The 24,485-nt window shown below is 36.5% G+C and overlaps 1 protein-coding gene across 8 annotated transcripts; it reads right to left on the bottom strand.

The window, feature by feature from the left end:
- Positions 1-1,936: 1,936 nt before the first annotated feature.
- hnrnpa1a (heterogeneous nuclear ribonucleoprotein A1a) lies at positions 1,937-16,473 on the bottom strand. 8 transcript variants are annotated; one of them, XR_014604276.1, is made up of 13 exons: positions 16,380-16,473; positions 15,617-15,739; positions 15,387-15,533; positions 14,241-14,451; positions 14,056-14,148; positions 13,853-13,912; positions 6,647-6,748; positions 6,389-6,550; positions 5,420-5,572; positions 4,427-4,496; positions 2,482-2,551; positions 2,288-2,308; positions 1,937-2,067 (listed from the first exon to the last, which is right to left on the bottom strand). XR_014604276.1 is itself a non-coding variant. In XM_084100818.1 (11 exons), the coding sequence occupies exons 1-10, from the start codon at positions 16,389-16,391 to the stop codon at positions 4,435-4,437; spliced, it is 1,125 nt and encodes a 374-aa protein (XP_083956944.1). In that variant the 5' UTR covers positions 16,392-16,473; the 3' UTR covers positions 3,521-3,998; positions 4,427-4,434. The 8 variants fall into 8 exon arrangements, 4 of the variants coding, with proteins under 4 accessions (XP_083956944.1, XP_083956945.1, XP_083956947.1 ...); XR_014604277.1 differs by having other exon boundaries at positions 2,288-2,397; XR_014604274.1 differs by lacking the exon at positions 13,853-13,912.
- Positions 16,474-24,485: the final 8,012 nt, after the last annotated feature.

Consider the following 24,485-nt stretch of genomic DNA (forward strand, 5'->3'; position numbering starts at 1 on the left):
TTTGCAGTATCGCCCACCACTAAAGTTCGTGTTTACGACATATTGCGGAAGTCACTTTCGTGAGCAAGATGGCGGTGTACCTTCACATAATTAATAGGCTACACTTAAAAACAGAAATGTTTTTAAACTCTACTTCTAGAAAATGAAGAACAAAGAATGTGCATCAGGAGTGTTTTGCTTTTTGTTTTTAATTAATTTTAAAAAGCCACTGTAAACTTTATCGTTACACACATTATTTATAACCAGCTTATTTTGTTGTAAATATAAAAGCCGACAATATCACTGCTAAATACGTCTAGACTAGTATTCCGCCATGTTTCTCACTGACACGCCCCCAACTCGTGGCTCAAAGAGAATCCCGAGTTTCCCACTTGTATTTACGACTTTGTGGTGGCGTTGTGCTGCGTTCACGCCATGTCTTAATTACTGTAAATAAAGCACATTTCCAATCGCTTTCGCGGTACTTTGATGTCATACACCGCTTCAAGTCGAACACACCTTAAATCCACAGTGGTCAGGTGGTACAAGTTGTAGCTCATAAAATTAAGAGTTTATACTTTGTAATTATAAGTTCTACTAGCAACTGAAGGTTCAGAATGACGTGAACACACCTTAGTAGTTTTATGTAAATACTGTCTAACCGGGATGAATTGACGCACCATAATTTAAAGCAAAAAGACAAATTGCCACATTATGAAATGATGTATTACTGTATGCAAGGCAGTTTTTAGAGTAGTAGTGCAACTGGGAATTGATAAAAACTTGCATAGACTACTGAATCTACCATCTACCAAACTTTGCTAGTAGCTATGGAAATTTCTAATTGGATTTAAATTACTGATGGCAAAATAACCATGGTTGCAACTAAATAACAAAGACCCAATATAACATAACATAAGCTACTCTACAATTGCCAAAAACAAACATTTTAGAGGAAAGTGCTGAGTTGAATAAAGCTTGTCTGTTATTCAGTTACATTGTTGTTTAATGCGGTCAGGTCTGTAATTCCCAGATGAGGAATCAGGTTTAGTTTCAGCCTCATGTAAGAGCATGTGGAGGGCTAGACAGAAACACAAACCACAGGGAAAAACCTAGAGGAATGAAACATTCATTCGAACCGCTGAAAATGTGTCTGTCCAGGCGGCTGTTTTGCCCCATCTAGATTTGGTCTAATTTCTCACCCAACAGGGAAGAAGAAATAGAAAAGGCTTCGTCAAAACTCGAGGCCTCTAGCCAGACCACCACGATGGCATTCGAGTTAATGACCCGGAGAATATTCTTCTCTACTTCCACCTCTCATTGTACGGAGAAGCTTATACCATGTGTAGCCTAACATACATTATTCTATCTGAATTCATAAAGCTTCAGCCCAATTCTGTGATGCATTAACAAATCTGAACATTAGATTAAAACAAACATGTCTATGATTGATAAATGGGTTGTGCTTTATTTTTCAGTATGCACTTACCAGAGAAATTAACAAGTAATATAAATGTCATAATTCATTTTTTTATAACATGGCAAGTAAAATTGGTTTCTTAATATTCAGGTCTACATGCATAAAACTAAAACAAGTTGGCCATGAAAGCTTCCCGAACATGGCAGAGGATTTAAATGCTTCAGAGTAAGTTGTGCCAGTGATTTAACTAATGAAGTTGAGCATTGTATTCAAATGCAGGAAATACTATTATATTGGTCTCATTTTGAATTTCTTTCAAGATTCTGTTTGATTTGAAACAGTTAATTTTTCTTTATTCGAAATTTATAATATTGTTCACATTTCAGGGACAACTCAGTACTTTTGTGGTTAAGTGCATTGAAAGTGCATGTAATGAAAAATAAAGTGCAACCGCCTATGGTATGCTTTTAATATCTGTTGACATGCAAACATATACTGAAACATAATTATTCTTATACTGCATTAATAAATTCAACATTCCACGCCATAATGTTAACTTTTATTAAAAAACATTTTTAAAAAAAATGTACAATTTAAAGTAACAATTAAAAAACAACATTTTTCTAATGCTGTCCTGCAGCTATTGTTCGGTTCCATGATTTGATAACCTGAGGGGGAAAAGAAGAGAAAAACTTGTCAAAAGTGCCAAAAACACAAATTGGAATGCTTAAACTAAATTATTTACTTGTTATTGCCTGGCATTAAACATTCTTATGCATATAAAACCTGTGACATACTGTGACAAAGGAAAATTCCAACACAGAATGTATTAATTAATTTGTTTAAAATAAATACTTGCAGCACACTTTGAGTCAAAAGACAGCTTACCGTTTCAAATATTCTGTCCATCTGCAAACGTGGGTAAAACAGCAGTTTCATAATCGGAATGAATGTTAAAATGTTTGTGCAGTTGCTGTTTGCGACACTCTTTAACTAACCTAGAGGGGTAAAGACAAGAATAATTTGAAAAACAACTTTAGATAACGAACCAAACGATGATAAACCTAATAAAATGAACTCACCTTCAAGATCACCGGCCATTTGCATTTGCTGTAACTGTGTCACAGGTATAAAATCCACCAGTTTATATCCCTGGAAAAAGAAGGAATCGACTTAAAACCCAAACAAGGAGACAAACAAAAAGACATGTAGCCAAGCACAGACTGAAGATCATAAGTGTCTCATGCACCACTGACACAAAATACTACTTTTAGAACATAAAATTTAGATACCGAACCTTACTTAAGACACAGTTGAAAATGTGGTCACTGTGACAGTTCGGCAGTCATGTTTTCACCACAACCACGAAAACAACCAAGCAACAAAATCTTTACACTGTTACCTCATTTTGATGAGCACAAATCATTCACATGAAAGAAAACTAAAATTCTCCTCTTACCTACCAGTCTGGCATGTTAAACACCTTACTTTGGTAGCTGTTTCTCGCTAGTCTTACAACAGCAATCATCTGTTCTCAATAAGACTCGCTGGCGATCCCAATAAGCTAGCCTCTCAGCTGGCTCATCCCAACGGCTAGCCTCTCTTCGATGAAGCGCTTCTCAACAGTCTCTTCTCTTTGGCTAGACTTTAAGCTGGCTCCTTCCTCCTTTGCTGGCACTTCTGACCGTTTACGTGCGAGATTGCTTTCGGGTGGCAATTCAGAGTTGCTAAAAATCCTCTTACGGATTTCATTCACCACAGGATCTCGTACGAAGAATAGTTTGTCCAAAGGTTGAACTACATGCTACCCATATGTTGCACAATACAAGAAGACTAGAACGTGTGCTAGGCCCAATTACAAAAGTAAAATGAGCAAGCTGATTAAGCTATATTTGTTAATGTACGCAATCTGATTACTGCCATTTCACATGGAAGTTGAAACGAACCAGCATTATATTAATTAGTCAGCAAGCAAGGCTTATAGTTTTCAATGTGACTTAAAGGGTAAAGCTACCCAACGGCATCAGAATACGCTGTGGGTCCGTTGCGTGAAACACAATCATGCAACTGGGCGAGTACTGAAGGACATCATTTACCAAATCAAAACACTGACGAATGCAATTAAATAAAAAAACTGGAGCGGTTTATTTAATCTTGATTGGTGACTGTTTACATTTTAAAAAAGAAGAAGAAAAAAAAAGCAAAGCAAAAGACAGACACCCTACTGGTTCAAGAGAAAAGCCAACACAACAATTAAACCCTGCATAAAACCTCATTGGAATGCTTTGCACTTCATAGACCAAAAAAAAAAAAAAAAAAAAAATTGGGAAAACTACAAACTAGGTGTCTTCAAGGACAAGAGTACTTTTGAAACGTTCCTTTTTTTCTTTTTTTTTCTTTTTTCTTTTTTTATTTACACTTTCAAGACCCCCCAACCCCATTCCCACATGATTTTCCTCCCCTATTGAACACGTTCTCTTCGCGTGGCAGACGTTAATATCGCCACCACGCTGCTTGGCTGGGCAGATCTAGGTGTAAACCTGCTTGCTTCTCTCCTTTCCCTGTCATCTCTCTCTGGCTCTCCTCTAAGTACTGTGGCCTGTTGGACAATACGGAACATAAATTCAGTTACACTTTGCAACCTTGCTTTGTCTTTATCAAGAGCTGAACTGGAGGGGAATGAGTAGTAGTAGCACAGAAGCAAACCTTCAGGTCAGCTAAGACTGCATTGTTAGGACAATGAGGATGAGTTTGCATGTGCTGCAGCCAGAAGGTTTGGAGAGCAACTCAAAATCAACATTCGTCTTGTGATACTGGATCTTAGCTTAACAAGATTTGAAGGTTTGCTGCTGGATCCCCTGCACTGAAAACTCAATGGTTTTACTCATTTACCGACCAATTGAAGAGTGATTAGGGGCTAACATTTGCATAGGTTACGCATCTTATGAGATGTTTGGACATGGATGAGCTACAACAAACTAATGGCAAACTTCAGAGCCCTTTTTGCATAAGCGGGGCAATTCTTACCCTGGAATTTAAAACCTTCGCCCGCCAGAGCTGCCTCCATAACCACCACTGGAGCCTCCTCCATAACCACCTATGAAAAGAAGCATGATCGAGCTATGACAAAATTTCAGTCATAATAGTTCCATAATTGCTGCTTTTGATAAAAGTCCACACCACAGCTGTAACGATAACGGCATAGAGAAACGGAATATCGTTGGAATCACTTTCAGGACGATTTTTATCCCGATAAAAACACTGACAGCCAATCAGAATCCATCCTGCTGTAAAGAGCTCGAACAAACGAAAAAACAGAACGATATCGTCCGCTGGTGTGGACACTAATTTAGTTATAGTTCTTGGTTTGAACGGGCCTTTACACCGTGTCCTAACCATATGCAACACGTGATAAAAGGTATCTTTTCCGACTTTTTTCCCAACTAGCTGCAACGGCAATATGCAAAGAGCAACAGGCGATTCTCTTTTAGAAATGGTTTGTATTTCTGCGACGTCCCTGCTGGAACAACAACATACAAAGTATGACAATGATAATCTCAGGCACTGATTAAATTCTTTAAACATTAAGTGACTATCATTTTGTGTGACCTTTATAGCCATACTCAAAGCGACACTGGATAATTTAACCCAGATATTGAAAATAAATTTAAGGAAACAAGAATGTTTAAACAAAAAAAAAAAGTGTATTCTATGACAAAGATTATTTCAGTCAATCAGTATGTATTTTTAATAATGCGAAAAAGGTGAAACATTTATGAATTTGTTTGTGTGCGAGTGCAGTGCGTTTGCAGAAAGAGCTCCGCCCAGACGCTCTTCTGATTGGCTGTGATTTATGACTGATTTTGTCATGTCCTGTAGATGCGTCACATCTGGTGTAGACAGACAAATTGCTTGTCGCTGGAATTTTATCGCATCTGGTTAAGACACGGAGTTAGTGCAACAGTTTGAATTGAAATATAATGTAATAATACTATGCACAACACTGCAATCTTCACTCACCACCATACGGGCCGCCGCCGCCACCACCACCGCTCCTTCCACCACCACCACCACCGTAGTTGCCCCCCTTCATCGGGCCGTAGTTAGAGGAAGATTGGTTGTTGTAGTTGCCAAAGTCATTATAGTCACTGCCGCCTCCACCTCCAAAGTTACCTGTGAAAATTCAGTGATCTTTTGAAATCTTATTTGCTATATATATATATATATATATATATATATATATATATAATTATTTTTACAGTGTGTACTTCGTATTAACATTTTATGACTTACTGGTGCTCTTCCCCTTTTAGTCGAGTGACCGAAAAAATATTTTTTATTTCAATTAAATGAATGTACTACATTCTAGCTCGATAAGTATTTTTTATTTAATATATCTTGTACTTTTAGAATATTTTATGGTACTAAATTAATTACTAAAATAAGCTAAATGTATTGACTTTTTGAGCATATACCTGAAAAAAAAAAGTTTCCAACTTAAACGTAAATCTTGAATGCTTTAGAGATCAGACTTAAGTTTGCTCTTTTTAAAGATGACACTTGGCAGATTATTGCTGAAGTGAAAAAAAAAAGGTTTAAAAAAGTGAACTTAAAAAAAGTTACAGAATTTTACGTTTATTGTTATGAAAAACTGCGCAAAAATACCATTTTCAATTTTAATATGAAATATATATTTTCAAAAACACGTTTTACTCTAAAACTGCAAGAAAATCAAAGCCATAAATCTTTTGTGGTCCAAATTTTAAGTTTGATATCTCAAAAAATTAGCTTTCAGTAAGATTTTGTTTGGCCGCAAAAGACCAAAAGCTTTCACTAGATGTAATTCGTCTCAATTTTTGTGTAAAAAAAAAAAAAAAAAAAAAAGTAAAACTTTATGAAGAGCACCAGATGGTTAAAAAAAAAGAGTTGTCAAGTAAACCAAAGAAAACATAAATGGGAACGTGATGAAGTGCTAGCAAGATAACTGACCTCCACCAAAGTTGCCGCCTCCACCACCGTTGTTGTAGTTATCATATCCGCCGCCGCCACCGTATCCTCCACCTTGGTTTCCATAACCGCCTCCACCACCACCACCGCCTCCATAACCACGGTTTCCACCACCATAATTCGGCCCGCCTCCACCATAGCCACCTGATAAACAGAAGGGAGATATAAATTATACATTATGGAAACACTGTTTAACAGTCAAGTGTAATGAGAATTACGTTTTAAAGCCTATTGATTTACCATTCCCTCCGTAGCCATTATATCCACCATCATTTCCACCGTAACCACCTCCTCCTCTTCCTCCTCCACCTCCTCCACCACCTCCTCCTCCTCCATATCCACCTACAAATGAAAAACATCTCAAAATTAAAAACTCAAAAACACCGTAGACCAGTAGTTCGCATGCAGGTGGGTCAGAGAGAGTACCATCGGATTTGTCCTTGCAACCCGAATAACCTTTTCCAATTATTCCATGAAATATGCATTTTCAAAACGTTAAATGAAGGACTAATTGAGGTTGTCGCGATAACCACAATATTGTAAAACCGTGATACTAACAAGCAAAGTGCAGAGGAATGCAAGCATACCGTGATGTTCACGTTTTGTCTTTTTTTTCATAAAGCGATGCCCTTGTTTTACACTTTATGCATGTGTATTGAATGCGATGCAGAAGTGCCATTCTTGGCAGATTATTGCTGAAGTGAAAAAAAAGTTTTGAAAAAGTTACAGAATTTTACGCTTATTGTTATGAAAAACTGCGCAAAAATACCATTTTCAATTTTAATATGAAATATATATTTTCAAAAACACGTTTTACTCTAAAACTGCAAGAAAATCAAAGCCATAAATCTAAAGTTGTGGTCCAAATTTTAAGTTTGATATCTCAAAAAATTAGCTTTCAGTAAGATTGTTTGGCCGCAGTACCAAATGTTTTCACTAGATGCAATTAGTCTCAATGCGCAAATTGATGATGAACCACTGAAACGATTTTGGACACATTATTTTAAGGTACAAAAGAATCTTTGGTGTTGCTTTAAACATTACCTGATGTAATGTTGGTAATCTTTTCGGAAGATGAGCATGTCACAGTTTAGCAAAATGAATGCACGCTTCCTCCTGAAGTGACTTGCCAAAATAAGTGGGGATATTTTGGGGATATTAATTTAATTTTATCAATCAATAAATTTACACTAGAAACAACCTTGTTGTGTTATTTTGGTTTAATGCTGTGAAGCTGCTTTGATGCAATCTGTATTGTGAAAAGCGCTATATAAATACACTTGACTTGACTTGACTTGCGATGCGCCTTCGCCATTTGTAGTGCATTAAAACATTATTTTCCAGCCGCATCCGCATTTCATTCACGAAATGTATAGTTTGCCTAAAGTGGTGTATACAAACAATGTAGTATATGATGCAATCAGCCCGCGCAGTCGTCCCTCCATAGTATGACTTACAAAAGCTGTGTGTTTCCTGCTGGCTTTTCCTCCTCTCTTTGATTTCTTTCGGGAGATCCGTTGGAATTTTCCCTTAAGTTAATTCTGACCAATCGAAGAGCAGTTTAGGAAATACGTTCAAAGACACATCTGACCAACGAGTGATGTGGATGTTGTCACGTGACTGCATTTTGGTCAACTAATTCGGACCAGAACAATCAGTGTGGTGTGAAAAGGAACCAAAAAGACTGAAAAATGCTACAATGTATAATGTTTTGCCCTTGGCCCGGACCAAATGAACCGAACTACAGATGTAAAAGCACCCTTATGGCTCGTTTCCAATGAGCAGTACGGTACGGTACGGGACAGTACGGTACGGTTCGGATCTGTTAACCATGATCTGGCTAGCGTTTCCACTGCCAACAGTGCCCTTACTTGATAGGCGTGGTGTTTCGATCTACGTCATTTTCGCGCGAAGAAGAACATAGTAAACTACAATGGATGACATACAGCAGATCTTGTTCTTGCTCCTCGACATGTTTGTCACAAGAAGACAAGCGCCGACATTAGGCTTTTCTCAATATCAAGTACGCAAAGTTTGTACTTGCCATGTGCAACTCCTACATGCAAATGGTACAGCGCGTTCTTAAAAGCGTCACTCAGCTCGCTCTGCTACTCCGGTTATCTCTGTTACTCTGTATGTACATTTTAAGCAACAATAAAACGAAATATGTTATAAAACACCACTCTGCCTCTTTTCGTTTTCATTTAAATAAATTAAACATTATAGGGACACAAATGTGGTTCATGCGCAACGCATATTGATTATTCACTGCACGTTATAGTTATTCTATTTATAACAAAAAGAAATTTAAAACACAATCGTTACCTCTTTTCGTTAAAAAAAAAAGAAAATGTAAACATATTCCAGACAAATGTTGCAATAAACATCAGTGATAATCTTGTAATAAAAAAATGACAAGAAACCATATTTCTTTTTGTAAAATTTCAGTTTTACTTTTATCAATAATAGCCTATATAAAAGTTTAAGTAAAAGGTAGCTTAAGCTATACAATAAGAAATAAAGCAAACAATTTAGTCAAATATCCAAATGCAGCGCTCTTACAAGTAAAGTTAAACACAAATAACGTTAATATGAAACTAAACAGCCCTCAGCCAAAAAGATTGACAGGGAACGAATTATATATTCACGAGACCAAAGATCGCCCCTTAGGTCTACACAAGACGAATTATATCTTATGTTTAACCACTACCGTCGGAGTCAGCGGCGAACGTCAGAAGAACTAGCCGAGGAAAGGCTCATCCAGCCGGGAAAACATGAGCACCGAGCCCCGCTGAACGCATGGATCTCACAACCGGGGAAAAAAAAATCATCTTTATAAATAAACCACAGATTTGAGCTTTAAACAACTACATTCTCGCCTGAAAAACTCTTAAAATTACATTTCGTGATACAGTAACAGTAGTATTATATTAAACTGTATATTAAAAAATGGCGCTTCTTATGTTGTCATTCCTCTTGTAGCACGCGCAAGTGACGATTCTCTGTCAACCAATCAACGTCCTGCAGTGAGTCTAGCTCCACCTTTTAGTACCGTTCCACTGTGCTAGGTACCCCAATGGAAGGGTACCTAAAAAGTGGTACGGTACGGTTCGGCATTTTGGTACCATTCACAACTTTTGATAGTGGAAACGCAAATAAATGCGTACCGTTCCGTACCGTACTGCTCAGTGGAAACGAGGCATTAGAAAGCCTCTCGTCCAGTCAGATTTGAGGATCGGAACGAGCTGTTAAACAAACGATAGTCCAACAAGCTTATTATCTCTGTTCTGTTATGCGGACCCTTATTTTGACATTCTGTTCCCCCGCTCTGTTTAGTTTAGCTTTCATTGGTTTCTGATTATGTTCTCGTCCGTTGCTAGATTGGGTAAACCCAGCCGATGTGATGTCGCCCTGGAGCTCAGGCTGGACACCTGTACATTCTTCCATCCTGCTTCCGTTACAAGTCTGCGAGGACCAATCACAAACCGGCTTATCCACCTGACGCTAGGCATGTGCCGGTATCAAATTTTCATGCTGCGATTAATTGATTGAGCTTTTATCACGGTATACGGTATTATCACGATATTTTAATTGCTCAAAAGAAACGGATGGATAAATATATCTCACATAATGCTGTAAACATACAGAGAGCCCTGTCAGCTGGTATTATTAAAGGTTAAAAATTAACAAATTTAATTAAATATAATTTGGTTTTCATTATAATAACAATTATGACACAAGTAAAAATATAATACAAATGTAATATAGTGCACATATTTAGCAAAATACTCCTCTCTATAGCAATTTTTTCTAGTCAACTAACGTGTTGGTCATTAACCCTCTGGGGACGGATTGGGCGGTACCGCCCAAAATGGCATCCTTTTACAAAAGTGTAATTATCTTAAAAACTATTAATGATAGAGAGATGCGGTCTTTTTTGCCGTCTTCCTCAGATTCCGCTGAAAACAATGGTATATGGTATACACACTTCCTTGTTGCGTAATACCACTGCGTATAAGGCCAATGAAATCGATGTTGTTAGGAATATTCCACACCCAAAGACCAATGGAAAAATTGCCGCTGGGAGGAATATTTTTCTTACCCAATCAGAAGAAGGTTACCATGACTTATTCTAGCTAATCAGAGGACTCTGTAGCCTTCAAGGGGTGGTATTATAGTAAGTGATATGATGCAAACAGCCGCGTCGAGTGGAGAAGGAGACAGAGAGCGAACGGAGCAGCGTATTGCACACAGAGATTTAAATATGAGAGAGAGAGAGACAGAACGATTATAATATTTATATTAGCAATATTTAATATTTATAGCATATTAGCAATTATAGCATTATTATTTTATTGTTTTAGCACTTGTATGATGGCAAGCAGTAAAAGATTTACCTCAGAACAAGCTCTGGAACAATTACTGGAAAGTGACGAGGAGAAATCCGAAGCTGACAGCTTTTTGAAAAAACGCTGTATATAAAGTTATTATTTCATTGTTCTTTACACTTTTGATTGAACAATTACAAATATCTGTCTAGCAAAGGGTTTGAAAAATATATTTTTTGTTCAAAAACTGTTCACTATTGTTGTGTGAGGTGTGATTTTCAGTAATAAATGACTAAAATAACATTTTTGTTTTTGAAATTCTCTAGTTTATTGTACATTTTTTACTCATACTTCCTTTATAAACACATTACATGCATTCTTATGTTAGCTTAGGGTCTTATGAATCCATAGATACCAAACACATGGTGTTCCATCTCCATTACATATGGTTTATAAGCCCAAATGTAAAAATAGAGAAAACGGACCAAAAAGTGCTTAGTCCCCAGAGGGTTAAATGGCTTTCCTGAGGTAAATGTAATGTTCTGTGACATAATTGTTCACCTGCAGTTTTATTGACCTCTTTCCGTGGTTGAAAAACACTGATTGATCGATATTATGTATGAGGCATGAATACCTTCCGGTAAGTTGTACTGTATCTTTAAATAAAAAGTAACAGATGATCGGTTTGAACTGAGGCGCTACGGCGATCGGTCACGTCACATTTACAAGCGCCAAAACGGTATTTATTGTCTGAATCGTAATAAAATGGACAGAACATGAGAGCTGAGAATTGTTTTCATATCAAAAGTAACCTGCTCTGTCTAGTCTGTCGGTCTCAGTGTCCTCTTTTGCTCCGTGATTTTTCTCTGCGTGAGAAAATGGATGTGTGGCGCGAGAGCGTGTGAAAAGTGTCGATGGCGTGAGTCTCACTCTGAATGCTGAGTTGGCAGCCCTGCTTTTAGAAGGGGGATAAATCGTCGGCAGCGTTCCTCCTTCCGCCATGCTTCTTCTCCATGTGAGGATTGTTTACATTAGACTAGAGCGCGCACGGCGCCGCATGCACACAGTGCTAATACATGTGGGGATTGTTTACATCAGAGTGCGCACGTGTTTTGCGCAGCATATATGCAGTGTTTGTTTAAGCGGTTGATGGAAAATAAGCTAATGCGCGTTCTATAAATCTAAGTTCTGATCTATTATTTTTCACGGTATTTTGAAGTGCCCGCGATAACAATATCGTGCATATTCATTCCCGCGGTTTATCGCATTAACGAATACCGGCACATGTCTACCTGGTGTCTACCAATCTCTTGACAATGCTCAATGGCTTCTTTAGTTTAGCAAACAAATCGCTCGAGTGTGTGTAAACACCACTCACTTTCATGTTTTTGTTTTTGCACAACCTGCAAAAACCACTGGATGCCATCGCTGCTTCTGCAAACCGCTGATCAATGCTACAAACCGACATGTTTGTTGACAAGTTTCCTGAGTTTTCGCTGCAAAGTACGTCACCCGGATCGTTGGTCTGATTGGTTGAAGTGTCCAGTTGTGTACAGAGTCATTTGAGCTCTGCCCGTTGATCACGCCTCTCGTGCGGAAGAAAATACAGAGCAGACTCTCCAGACTAATGTTCAATCTTAAAAGACTGAGCTTGTTCTGGTGATAGCCAGACTAGTTCGTTGCTATAGTTATGTATTAGTTTCACATATGCCTAGTTTACTTTCCTTTGTTCTACTCCTGTTTATATAGACCAGAGTTTCAGCCGTTATTGGTCAGTTCTCGTTTATGCATTGTATGGTTTGCATTATTGTGTTCATTCAGAGTGATTGGTAGAGCCCGACCGATAAAGGATTTTTAAGGCCGATACCGATACAAATATTTGGTGATTTAAAAATCCGATATTCCGATATATATATTTTTTAAAAATCCAGAAACGCGTAACAAAACATGAACAGATTTTCCCTAACATTAGTTATTTGTAGTTATTTAAGAGTCCTCAGCCTTACTAAAATAATATGATAATGCAGTTTAAAAATAAACTTATTTTTTTAAAAATTAACTGTCACAACAGAACAGAATATATTAAAGTTCTGATAAATATAATGTATATTAAAAATACAAACTTAAGATATGAAACTTAAAGTCCTTTGAACAAAAAAAAATCAACTATTATTATTAATATTGACAGTAATAATTTTAAAAAAATCAATGATGATGATATTATTATTATCATCATCATTTGTATTATTATTAAACAAGACAAAGGTCACTCCTAATTCTATCCATCTATTCCATCAAGCTCCAACAAACCATTTTCAATCATCATTTGCTGCCTGCCTTCTAAAATCTACGACTTAGTGATGCACTAAATACATTATGTGACTCGTTAATGCTGCGGCTAAACGAAGTCAGCAACGCACACTTGGATTTCACACACATGTAAAAGAAAAGCTAACTTTTATGCACAGGCTATGTTTGATACTTTTTCTCTCTGTCTAAATGTTCACTCCTCGCGTGCCTAACTTACATTTTACAATGCAGGGACTGGAACTACAGATATGCTAGTTATAAATACAGTAATCATTACTTTATTTAGGCAGAATAAGTTTGTTGTGATTTCCAAGCTCATTGATGTTAGCAGTCTTCCTTGTAGAGTGCCCTCTGGTGGACAAACTATGCAGTGCCAACACTCATAACATGGTTGCAGGGTGTTTCGTCCGCTTTTATTTTATTTTTTAAATATTCATTTTATCGGCCGTTATAAATGCCGATACCGATAGTTTGGAAAATGATATATCGGCCGGGCTCTAGATTGGAATATTAATAAAGCATGTTTTGTTTTTGACTCTCCGTTTTCGTGCCTGCTAACCAAATCTGAATACTTAATAATAGCAAAAAAAATATAAATAAATAAATAAAATAATAATAATTTTAAAAAATGGCTGCTACAGCACTAGGACTAATCTAATTATTCATATTTGAGGATGTAAATGAAAAGAAAATGTGTGAGTATTTTAAATTTCATGTTTACTCAAGTAATATTAGGGGGAATTCAAGAATCTCTGCTATAGAGCACTACAACGATAAAATAAAAATAAGAACATATGCAAAACGGTACCTCCTCCATATCCACCACCTCCTCTGCCAAAGTTTCCGCCGCCACCACCCCCTCGCCCACCTAAGATGGGTTTTATGAAAGATTTTAATAGTCAGAACAAAACATCACAGGACTACGCGACAGCTAAAATGATTGAGTCTGAGGTACATTTTATGTGCAGAGGTATATTTTACAGCATACCATTTCCAGTGTGTAATTCTCACCTCGTGGAGTCATCGAGACTCGGTTCATTTCCTCTCTGGAGAGAGCTTTCCTGACTTCACAGTTGTGTCCATTCACGGTATGATACTTCTGAACTGTGGGTCAATGGGGAATTTTGGTTGGTTTTAAAAGAAATATATTTCTATATACAAAACTGCTGACACACAAATGCGTAGCAGTCACTTACTGACAATCCTGTCAACGGCATCATGGTCATCAAATGTTATGAAGGCGAAGCCCCTCCTCTTATCACTGTTCTTCTCAGTCATGATGTTCACTTCTTCAATCTTACCGAACTGGCCGAAATACTCGCGCAAGTGTTCCTCATCCGTGTCTTCTTTGATTCCGCCCACAAAAATCTTTTTAACTGTGGAGTGAGCGCCTGGTTTGCACGAGTCCTGCAATCAGTGAAATTAGAGTCCCCACATCAATCATTCAAATACAAATGTAAGATAAAAACATATTGTTATTAATATATGAAGAAAAAAAAAGAAAAGAAAAAAAAGAGGCATTTTAAAACTTGTTAGTGGTAGTGTTTTTTAATTCGATTTTATAAAAACTGGGAAAATTTATATTTCACAAAACAAAACAAAAAATCTTCAAATATTTGAAGAAAAAAGTTGAATATATTTTTTAAGCATATTGCTGGCTGTTATAATGAAAAGAAACGCAAAATTGTGCAACAATGTTTGGCCAGGCTGTCATACAAAGAAAATATGAACATGCAAAAATAAGAGAGAACCAATTAAATATTAATAGCTTTTAAAATTATGTTGTAGTCAATGTATGCTTTTCCTGTGAACTTTGTATTTCTATGTATTCGAACGAAACTTGTAGTTTGCCATTTTTGCCAAATAATTTTGTCAGATAAATACTTTAACCAAGTTTAGTTTTTGTTTGTCGCTCATATTTAAAATATTTTAAAAACCTAAATTATTCTCATATTGGATGGTTTTATACAAACTAATTAACTAATAAACTTCTGGCCACTACTGTATGTGTGTGTGTGTGTGTGTGTGTGTGTGTGTGTGTAGAGAGAGAGACTGTTCACACATTTTCTAATTTGTTACACTGTTAATTAGTACAACTAATTTAATTTGTACATTAAAACTTAAGTTATGTTATAATATTTTTTTCTTTTGATGTCTTTATAATTATTCAATGTATTCCATGCTTTGGCAATATTGTATTATGTTCAGTCATGACAATAAAGCAATTTTGAATTTGGGAGAGATTTCTAGTGGTAAATACCAGAATGTGGTTTAATTTTATTTTATATATATGTATTTAATACTGGTTGTGCGAGTAAGATTTCTCAGAATAAGCAACCTACCTCTCTAGAAACCGCCCTCTTGGGTTCAACAGCTCTTCCGTCGACTTTGTGTGGACGAGCGTCCATCGCTGCATCCACTTCACCGACTGAACTATAGGTCACAAACCCGAAACCCCTCGACCTCTTTGTGTTGGGGTCCCTCATCACCTGCGAGTAGAGAAGGGTTAGCCAGCTGGTTTCAGTGCATGCTTTCGCTCATTAGCATGTGAATGCATTGCAGATGGACTCACCACACAGTCTGTAAGAGTTCCCCATTGCTCGAAATGGGCCCTTAGACTCTCGTCTGTCGTCTCGAAACTGAGACCCCCGATAAAGAGTTTTCGGAGCTGCTCAGGCTCACGGGGGGTCTGTTGCTGAGAGAGAGAGAAAACCATTAAAGGAAATAAATGACAACACTACAAACAGCTCTCCGTTTATTTACCTAATCAAAGTCAAACAGAAGCAGCATATATATATTTAATCAGGTATCTGTGCGTTTTGCTTGACACAATCGTAATGAACACTGTAAAACAAGTTTCTTTAAAGAAAAGACGCAAATTGAACCAGCTTGTTTATTTATTTTAAAAAAATAAAAATTGCCACTGCTTGTGCGCGCTGCCGATGTTGTGTAGATATTTTCGATCTGTTGTGCACGAGCGCATCGCGGGGCCTACAGCGCCATCACAACTAACATGTATTTTCAAAACGCCGACGGTAAAATAGATGCACACAAACAAAAACAGGGGTATTAATAAAGCCTAAATAAATGCAGAATGACTGGTTGGAACAATTCGAAAAAACGAAATGCGTTTCAGCTCGTGCATCGTTACGAGCCGCTGCTGCGAACAAAGAAATGAAACGAAGCCGCGAAGAAACGGACGTTTAATCATACATTCATCTTTCTAAATGAATTAATTTTCTCTTTGGCATTTTGCTTTTTAACAACTACAGGAAACTTTGCAGTTATAATGTAATCTATAAGCTACAAGCATAATATTTTTGGGTTTATTTTACCTCTTTGGACATGGCGGTCTCCCGGTGACTGACAGCAGACCTCGCGCAGTCTCGCAGAGAATGTGCGTGCGCGTACCCGGTCACTGTGCGTCGATACGTCGTGAGGTCACTGTGCGTCATTACGTCATGTGCAAGGGCGAGACCACGCTCGCTTTCTTCTTTCATGTGAGAAAATGGATGGCGAATAGGATGTGCACCAAATTCAACTTTAATTATGATAAAATAGATTTTATAAAAGTCATTAGAAGTGTTCCTTTACAAATGATTAGTATAAGGTTTTTTTTAAAAAACAACATATTCCACACTTATACCCAAAGTATTTTATCTAAATTTAGGCTAAATAAGTGTTGTTGGTAAGGTGTGAAGCTATATAGCCTACAAATAAGATTATAAGGAACTGTCGTGTGCAGGAAAGCTATCCTTACGTAGAGATAGGGGAGAGCGGGGCACAAAGTAACGCTTTGTGACTTTCTCAGTTTGTGTACTTAGGGTTCAGAGTATTTATTTTTTCCCACATTAATTTCCCACATGTCAAGTACAATTAAGTGGTTTTGTTTTATTAATACAGTATATACTTTTTTCTTGATATACCCTGAAAGAATGGAAGTGAAATGTGACAACATGCCCCATAGGTGGGGTCAAGAGCGTAGATTTGGTTTGAACATTGGGGGGGTTGAAGTTTGGGTATGCCTCCTTTTCATGTGATCATGGTATGAATATTGGGGGGGTTGTAATGCATAGATTTAAATATTGGGGGGGTTATCTCCCCCCCAACCCCCCCACAAATTACGCCCCTGGGTGGGGTACATTGTAACATGTGAGGGGCACATTGTAACATAACATATGACAGATTAAAATGCTATCTGATCTAATAAAAAAATATATATATATACAAGACAAACTAAAATATTTTCTCAATTAAATACAATTATTAACTTTTTCATATAAAATAATGGCATTTTTTAATAATTAAAAATAAACTAATTTTTGAGTTTGACTACAACAAACACAGGAAAACACAGCTATAAAACATAGTTCAAAACATATTAATAATAAGTAATTTCTGAACATTGACTCTCAGTCTTTATTCACCTTTTTCTCATGTTTTCTCAATAGAATTCATAAAAGTCTAGAATAGAATAGCATATTCCTAATAGGGGCACATTGTAGTTCAGTGTGACAACATGCCCCCGCCTGCACCACTGGGATTTAAACCCGGCTAGTGTCTTCTGCTAGTTGGCGAAGCATTAAAGAACTATATCAACCGTTAAATAACATATTGGAGATAAAAATTCTATCAGATTTGTCTAATTTTAAATAAACACAAAAAATAGAGATGAAAAATTAACTTAAGTAAGAAATTTACTTGAATTTTGGCGCAATTTTTTCTCTATATAGTGTTGATATGGCAAGTAAACACACCAAGTTTCGTCATGCTAGCATGTGTGGAAGTATTTAAAACAAGTGTGTTACAACTAGCCCCGCGTCACATTGTGCCCCGCTCTCCCCCTACATTAGCCTGGTTCTACCAGACTGTCGTACATTTCATTTGTAAAGAGTAGTACTGAAGGAAAATGAAATTGAGCGGAAGTGCGTAGGAGGGCGCAGCCAGGCTACCCCCACGTTGCCTTAGCAAAGGAATTTATAAGATTAAGATTTGAACTGTTGAACATTTGTTTTGTTTTTTCAATGTAATTTGGTCAATCCGTTTTGGAATGAGGTGCTTAATTGGATCAAACATTACATATCTTGGGATGTGGTGAAATTTGGAGGACAAAAAATGTAGACTTTGTTTTGAATTGTCTATATTTTGTAAAATATTTTATTTACAAATGTAAAGATTTGAGAACTGCACCCCAGTTTAATATCTTTAAAAAATGCAGCATATGCCGATGCCTTAAAAACGTGCCTATGAGAACCAAGAAATTAATTGACTTGTTTAACCAGTATGATTTTGTTTAACCCTTTATATTATGTTTCTTTATCTATGTAATGCCAATCTCAGTCTGTTAAGTCTTATAGTTTCACTTATGTTAGCCTGTTATGTTAATGTTGGAATGCAAATATAAACTATTATGTGTCCTTAGAGAACTTGTTAACTTTTTGGGGGTTATTTTACATTTAAGGCGTGAGGGTTTCCCAAATGTCTTTACTCAGGCAATTCAAAAGCAAGCATTAAAGTAATTTCATAGGCAGAGAGAGTTATCACAGTGAAAGATGACCAAGACAAACCTTTTCTTTCTTTGTAATATTTCACAATAATTTGCATTGTGCACAATACAGAATACATTAATAAATATTTATTTTGACTTTAATTTGACTCAAGATTTTACAAAGTTCAAGGCCAGTACCAATATATGGAATGTAACTTTACTTTATTGTAACTGCCCTGCTTTCATCAATCATTGCTTTTAACTGAGTGATATTTACACCATAGACAGTATATAAAGATTTACACTGACATTCAAAAGTTTGGGGCCAGTAGGCTTTTTCTTTTTGAAAGAAATGAATGCTTTTATTCAGAAAGCAATGACGATAGGATGTAGAATGACAATACACACTTCACAGTTTCCTCAAAAACATTAAGCAGCAAAATAATAATAATGTTTCTTGAGCATCAAATCATCATATTTCTGAAGGATCATGTGACACTGAAGACTGGAGTAATGATGCTGAAAATTCAGCTTTGATCACAGGAATAAATTACATTTTACTATATTCACATTGAAAACAGCTATTTTAAATAGTAATAATATTTCAAAATATTACAGTTTTTTGATCAAATAAATAGAAATTTAGACTTCTTTCAAAAACATTAACAAATCTTACTGACCCCAACATTGTGAATGGTATATTTGATCCAGTTTCTGCCTTAATTGTCATTCCTTTTGTTTGGCTAAATTGTTTGTCTTTGCTTCTGTGGTCACCGTCACACTTTATATTATGTTTCTTTAACTATGTAATTACATAAAAAAAAGTGCTTATTGTGTTGATGTATTGCAAAACACTTGCTGCTGTTGAGGTGTGATAGGTCAGATTGGTGGTATTTTGTTGTTTAAGGGCTGGTTAGGTTGTAGGGAAGCATCAAAAGTATAATTAGATGTAATTACAGAAAATAATTACAGCTGTAATTACATGCAGGTATTTTTTAAGAACAATCTACAAACATGTATGTGCACATTAAGTGCATTGTATCAAATGATTCATTTAAATGTTATTACATAGTAGTTAAAACAATGAATATAAGTGGAACCACTTCTGTTGTTTTGATTGCCATCTTCTATTCCTAACTTTGTTGTTATTGGCCACACGCTGGATCACTACACGTTTTCACTCTTTTGAGCCTGTCGTTTTCCTTCTTCATGAATGTTTCCTCCAGATCCCAGCAGTCATTAAGAGGCTTTGCTCTCATATATATTGCCTTTGCCATGCCATTGGCCACCAACGACATGTGTGATTTAATGCTCACCTCCTATTGGCTGAGCTCTAACAGGGAAATTTATTGGCATGCTGTGATTGGCTGTTAGGCCTCTTTGAGATGAATTATGTCATTGGCGCTGATAGGACACAGAAACTCTGTCAGATTACAGTCATAAAACTATATAGAGGGGAACACAGAGGTACAAATGTATGTAGAGAGAGAGAGAGAGAGAGAGAGAGAGAGAGAGAGAGTATTTATATTGTAGAATAAAACGTGAAAATATCTTGAGCTTGTGCTCAACTTCACCACATACCTAATTTTAGCCATTTAACAAACAAACAAACAAAAAACGCATTACTTCAGGACAATAGAACTGGAAGTGAACTTATCAAAATGTTGAACGTAGGGAGAACAAATGCATTACACGTAACGTGAGTTACATGATCAGATTACTTTTTTCAAGTAACTAGTAAAGTAATGCATTACTTTTAATTTTAAAATATCTAAGTTACTTTTTCAAATAAGTAAAGCAATTTACTTTGTTTTCCCATGTATTGACTGACAGCTCTCCGTCTGAGTTTTGTTGAGTGAAATCAGGAGTCGTTGTGTGTAAACCATGTGTAAACATGAGTATTGCTAAATGTTAGCATCTCAATTGCACAAAAACATTCAGTATTTCTCAAAATTAATAAAAACAGAGAAATGCAAACTCTGAATATTACAATATAAACCTGCAATAATTAAATACTTATGTACTTATGTGTTTAATCTCACTTTAATAAGCCATGTCTTTGCTGCTGACCTTCGACGATCCAATTCAACTATACTGATAAAAGCAAGAATAGAACAAGCAAGCCCAGCCCAGGTAGAAAAAGTAACACAAAGGTAACGTAACACAATACTTAACGCAAGTAAGTAATGCAATTATTTACTTTTTTAGGCAGTAGTAGTAAGCCTTTAGCCTTTAACACAATGTTATAAAGTAACACAATGTTATAAAGCATTACTTTTAAAAGTAACTTTCCCCAACACTGCAAGTCATTCTTAAGAAACATGCAGAATCATGAATTTGCTCGGTGGGTCAACAGCAAAATCTGATCTAAACATCTGCTTGTTTTTATACACCAGTAAGTCAAGTCAAGTCAAGTCAAGTCAAGTCAAGTTTATTTATATAGCGCTTTTCACAATACAGATTGTATCAAAGCAGCTTCACAGTATTAAATTAAAATAATACATCAATGCTTGTTTCTAGTGGAAAACGTCCACGTTTGGTAATGCTGATCAATAGTATTGTTGATTGATTAATTAAATTAAATATCCCCAAATATCCCCAACTGAGCAAGCCAAAGGCAACAGTGGCAAGGAACCGAAAAACTCCATCAGGTGACCTAATGGAGAAAACAGTTCTCCTCTGGTGTTTTTATGAACTAGAGGTCAGATTAAAAGTATTGTATGAATGCCTGGCCGAAAAGATGCGTCTTTAATCTAGTTTTAAACTGGGAGAGCGAGTCCGAGCAACGAACAGAATCAGGAAGACTATTCCAGAGTTTCGGAGCCAAATGTGAAAATGCTCTCCCTCCTTTGGTGGATCTGGATATCCTAGGTATGACCAAAAGCCTCGAATTTAGTGATCTTAAAGAGCGCGATGGATTATAGGGCGATAGAAGATCCGTTAAATAGACTGGAGCTAAGCCATTTAGGGCTTTATAAGTCAGTAGCAATACCTTGTAATTAATACGGAACTTTATAGGTAACCAATGTAGTGATGATAAAATTGGTGTTATATGATCATATTTTCTTGATCTAGTAAGAACTCTAGCGGCGGCATTTTGGACCAACTGTAGCTTGTTCAATGAGGACGCAGGACAACCGGCCAACAAAGCATTACAGTAATCTCGTCTCGAGGTCATGAATGCATGAACTAATTTTTCTGCATCAGAAACTGATAGCATGTTACGTAGCTTAGCAATGTTTCTAAGGTGGAAAAAGGCTGTTCTTGTAACATATGAAATATGATTTTCAAAAGACAGGTTGCAGTCTAGTATAACACCCAGGTCTTTTACTGTAGAGGATAAAGTAACAGGACATCCTACTATGTTAAAGTTGTAGTGTGAGAGGTTTTGTGGGCGGTTTTTTGAACCGATGATTAGTACCTCTGTCTTGTCTGGATTTAATAAAAGAAAATTGCGCGTCATCCAATCTTTTATATCTTTAACACACTCTGTCAATTTGGATAATTTAGCGTTTTCTGGCCGTGATGAAATATAGATTTTAGTGTCATCAGCATAACAATGGAAACTAATTCCATGTTTCCTTATAATATTTCCAAGTGGCATCATATATATTGAGAATAACAGAGGGCCTAACACAGATCCCTGCGGCACTCCATAGTTTACTGGAGTTATGATCGATTTTTCTCTTTTCTCTTTTATTTAAATAGACAAAATGGTAGCGGTCAGATAAGTATGATCTGAACCAACTTAATGCTTGTCCTTGAACACCAGTATAATTTTGTAGTCGATCTAAGAGTATTGTGTGATCTATAGTATCGAACGCAGCACTAAGATCAAGTAAAACTAGTATTGAGATACAGCCTTGGTCAGATGCTAAAAGTAAATCATTTGTAATTTTAACGAGCGCAGTTTCAGTGCTATGATGCGGCCTGAATCCAGACTGAAACTTTTCATAGATGTCATTTTCTTGCAAGAAAGAGCCCAGTTGAGCGGACACCACTTTTTCTAGTATTTTAGACATAAAAGGAAGATTTGAAATGGGTCTATAATTTGCTAGATTATGCGGGTCTAATTGTGGTTTCTTAATGAGAGGTTTTATAACTGCCAGTTTAAATGTTCTTGGAACATGACCTAAAGATAAAGATGAGTTAATAATATTGAGGAGAGGCTCTTCCACTATAGGTAACACTTCTTTCAGTAGTTTAGTTGGTATTGGATCTAATAAACATGTTGTTGTTTTAGATGAAGTGATACGTTTATTTAACTCTTTTTGTTCTATAGTTGTTCTACACTGTAATTGTTCTTGCGTCGTGATAATTGAGGCTGAATTATAAGGCGCGATTGAGGATTGAACGTTTACGATTGTTGTAAACGTGTACAATCAGGGTTCCCACACCTTGGTTGACTTCAAATTCAAGGACCTTTCAAGGACTTTCCAGGTCCAATACCCTCAAACTCACGTTTTCGGTGATTCCCTAGTTATTTTTTATTGTCGAGAGACGGAGGCGGCCGCCTCATAATTCTCTATGCAGGAAAAACCCTGGTAACGTAACGGGTAAATGCGCTTAACTAGTGCAAATCAAGCAAGCTAGTATGCAAAGGCCATGAAGTGTTGGCGAAATAACACATTAGGGGACTGGAGTGAATATGGAATTATTTCCAGAAAACTTCTTGCACAAAATAAATTCAAGCACTTTCAAGCACCTGTCTCTATGTATGTTTATTTTCAAAAACTTTCCAGGGCCTTGAAAACATTTTTTCAGATTCACAAACTTTCAAGGATTTCAAGGACCCGTGGGAACCCTGACAATTGATGTTTTCTATTTTCTCAGTGAAGAACTTCATGAAATCATTACTACTAAACTGTAACGGAATATTTTGTTCAGGTGACATCTGTTTATTTGTTAGTCTAGCCACGGTGGTAAATAAAAACCTAGGATTGTTTTGGTTGTTTTCTATTAGTTTGCGGAGGTGCTCAGCCCTGGCCGCTTTTAGGGCCTTTTTATAACGTGACATACTGTCTTTCCACGCGATTCTAAAGACATCTAAATTAGTTTGTTTCCATTTACGCTCTAAATTACGGGTTTCTCTCTTTAGAACATGCGTAGTATTGTTGTACCATGGTGCTTTACTTTTCTCTCTGACCTTTTTTAATCTAATGGGTGCAACAATATCCAATTTTACAGAGAGAATGGTGCTCATAGTGCTAGTTAATTCCTCTAGTTCATCTGTTTGTTTGGGTAAGCATGTGATTAAAGTGTTTCGGTCCTAATAAACACAACAGTTCACATTAATACACCATTTTAAAGGTTAGAAGGCCATAAATGTATTATAGAAATGAATAAAGAAGGGGCCCTAAGATAAACACATTGGGACTTACACATTTTTGTGCTGTAAATGATAATGCTCAGTTGAAATTGAACTGTAATGACATGCAATTTATCTAAATCGAAAATCTAAATCAACATAGGCCTAATCACATATATTATGACAGTAAAAAATGACAGAGGTTTTCTTCTGGGCTTCGCGTTCAGTAAGAGGGACTGATGTCCTTTCGACAGCATGTGTCGCTGTAACCGGTTTCATCAGTGAAGACTCGAGATCGAGTTTGCTGTAAAAATCACATTTAAAAAAACTTCCCTCATTTGAACTTGCATTTGAAAAGACACATTTCAATTGCTCCACGTAATCGTCCACATTGGACCCGATGTTTGCTGTTTACGGCTATATTGTAATTGTTTTCATACATTTAATTTATTTTTTTAAAGTGGTGAGAAAGATTTTTTAATTCGTAAAGTTAAATCGTCCCATTATTTTGATGTTTTCCTGCTAAAAAATAAACTGTGGCAATATCACATTTTTAAGAAAATTTCTGATGGGAATTTTGTTCTTTCTGCCAGAACAATCCTGCTTTAAAAGTGAATACCCAGAAAGTAAAATATGAAAACCATG

The sequence above is a fragment of the Abramis brama genome (genome assembly GCF_963993115.1).
Source record: "Abramis brama genome assembly, chromosome: 23".
Taxonomy (NCBI): Eukaryota; Metazoa; Chordata; class Actinopteri; order Cypriniformes; family Leuciscidae; genus Abramis; species Abramis brama.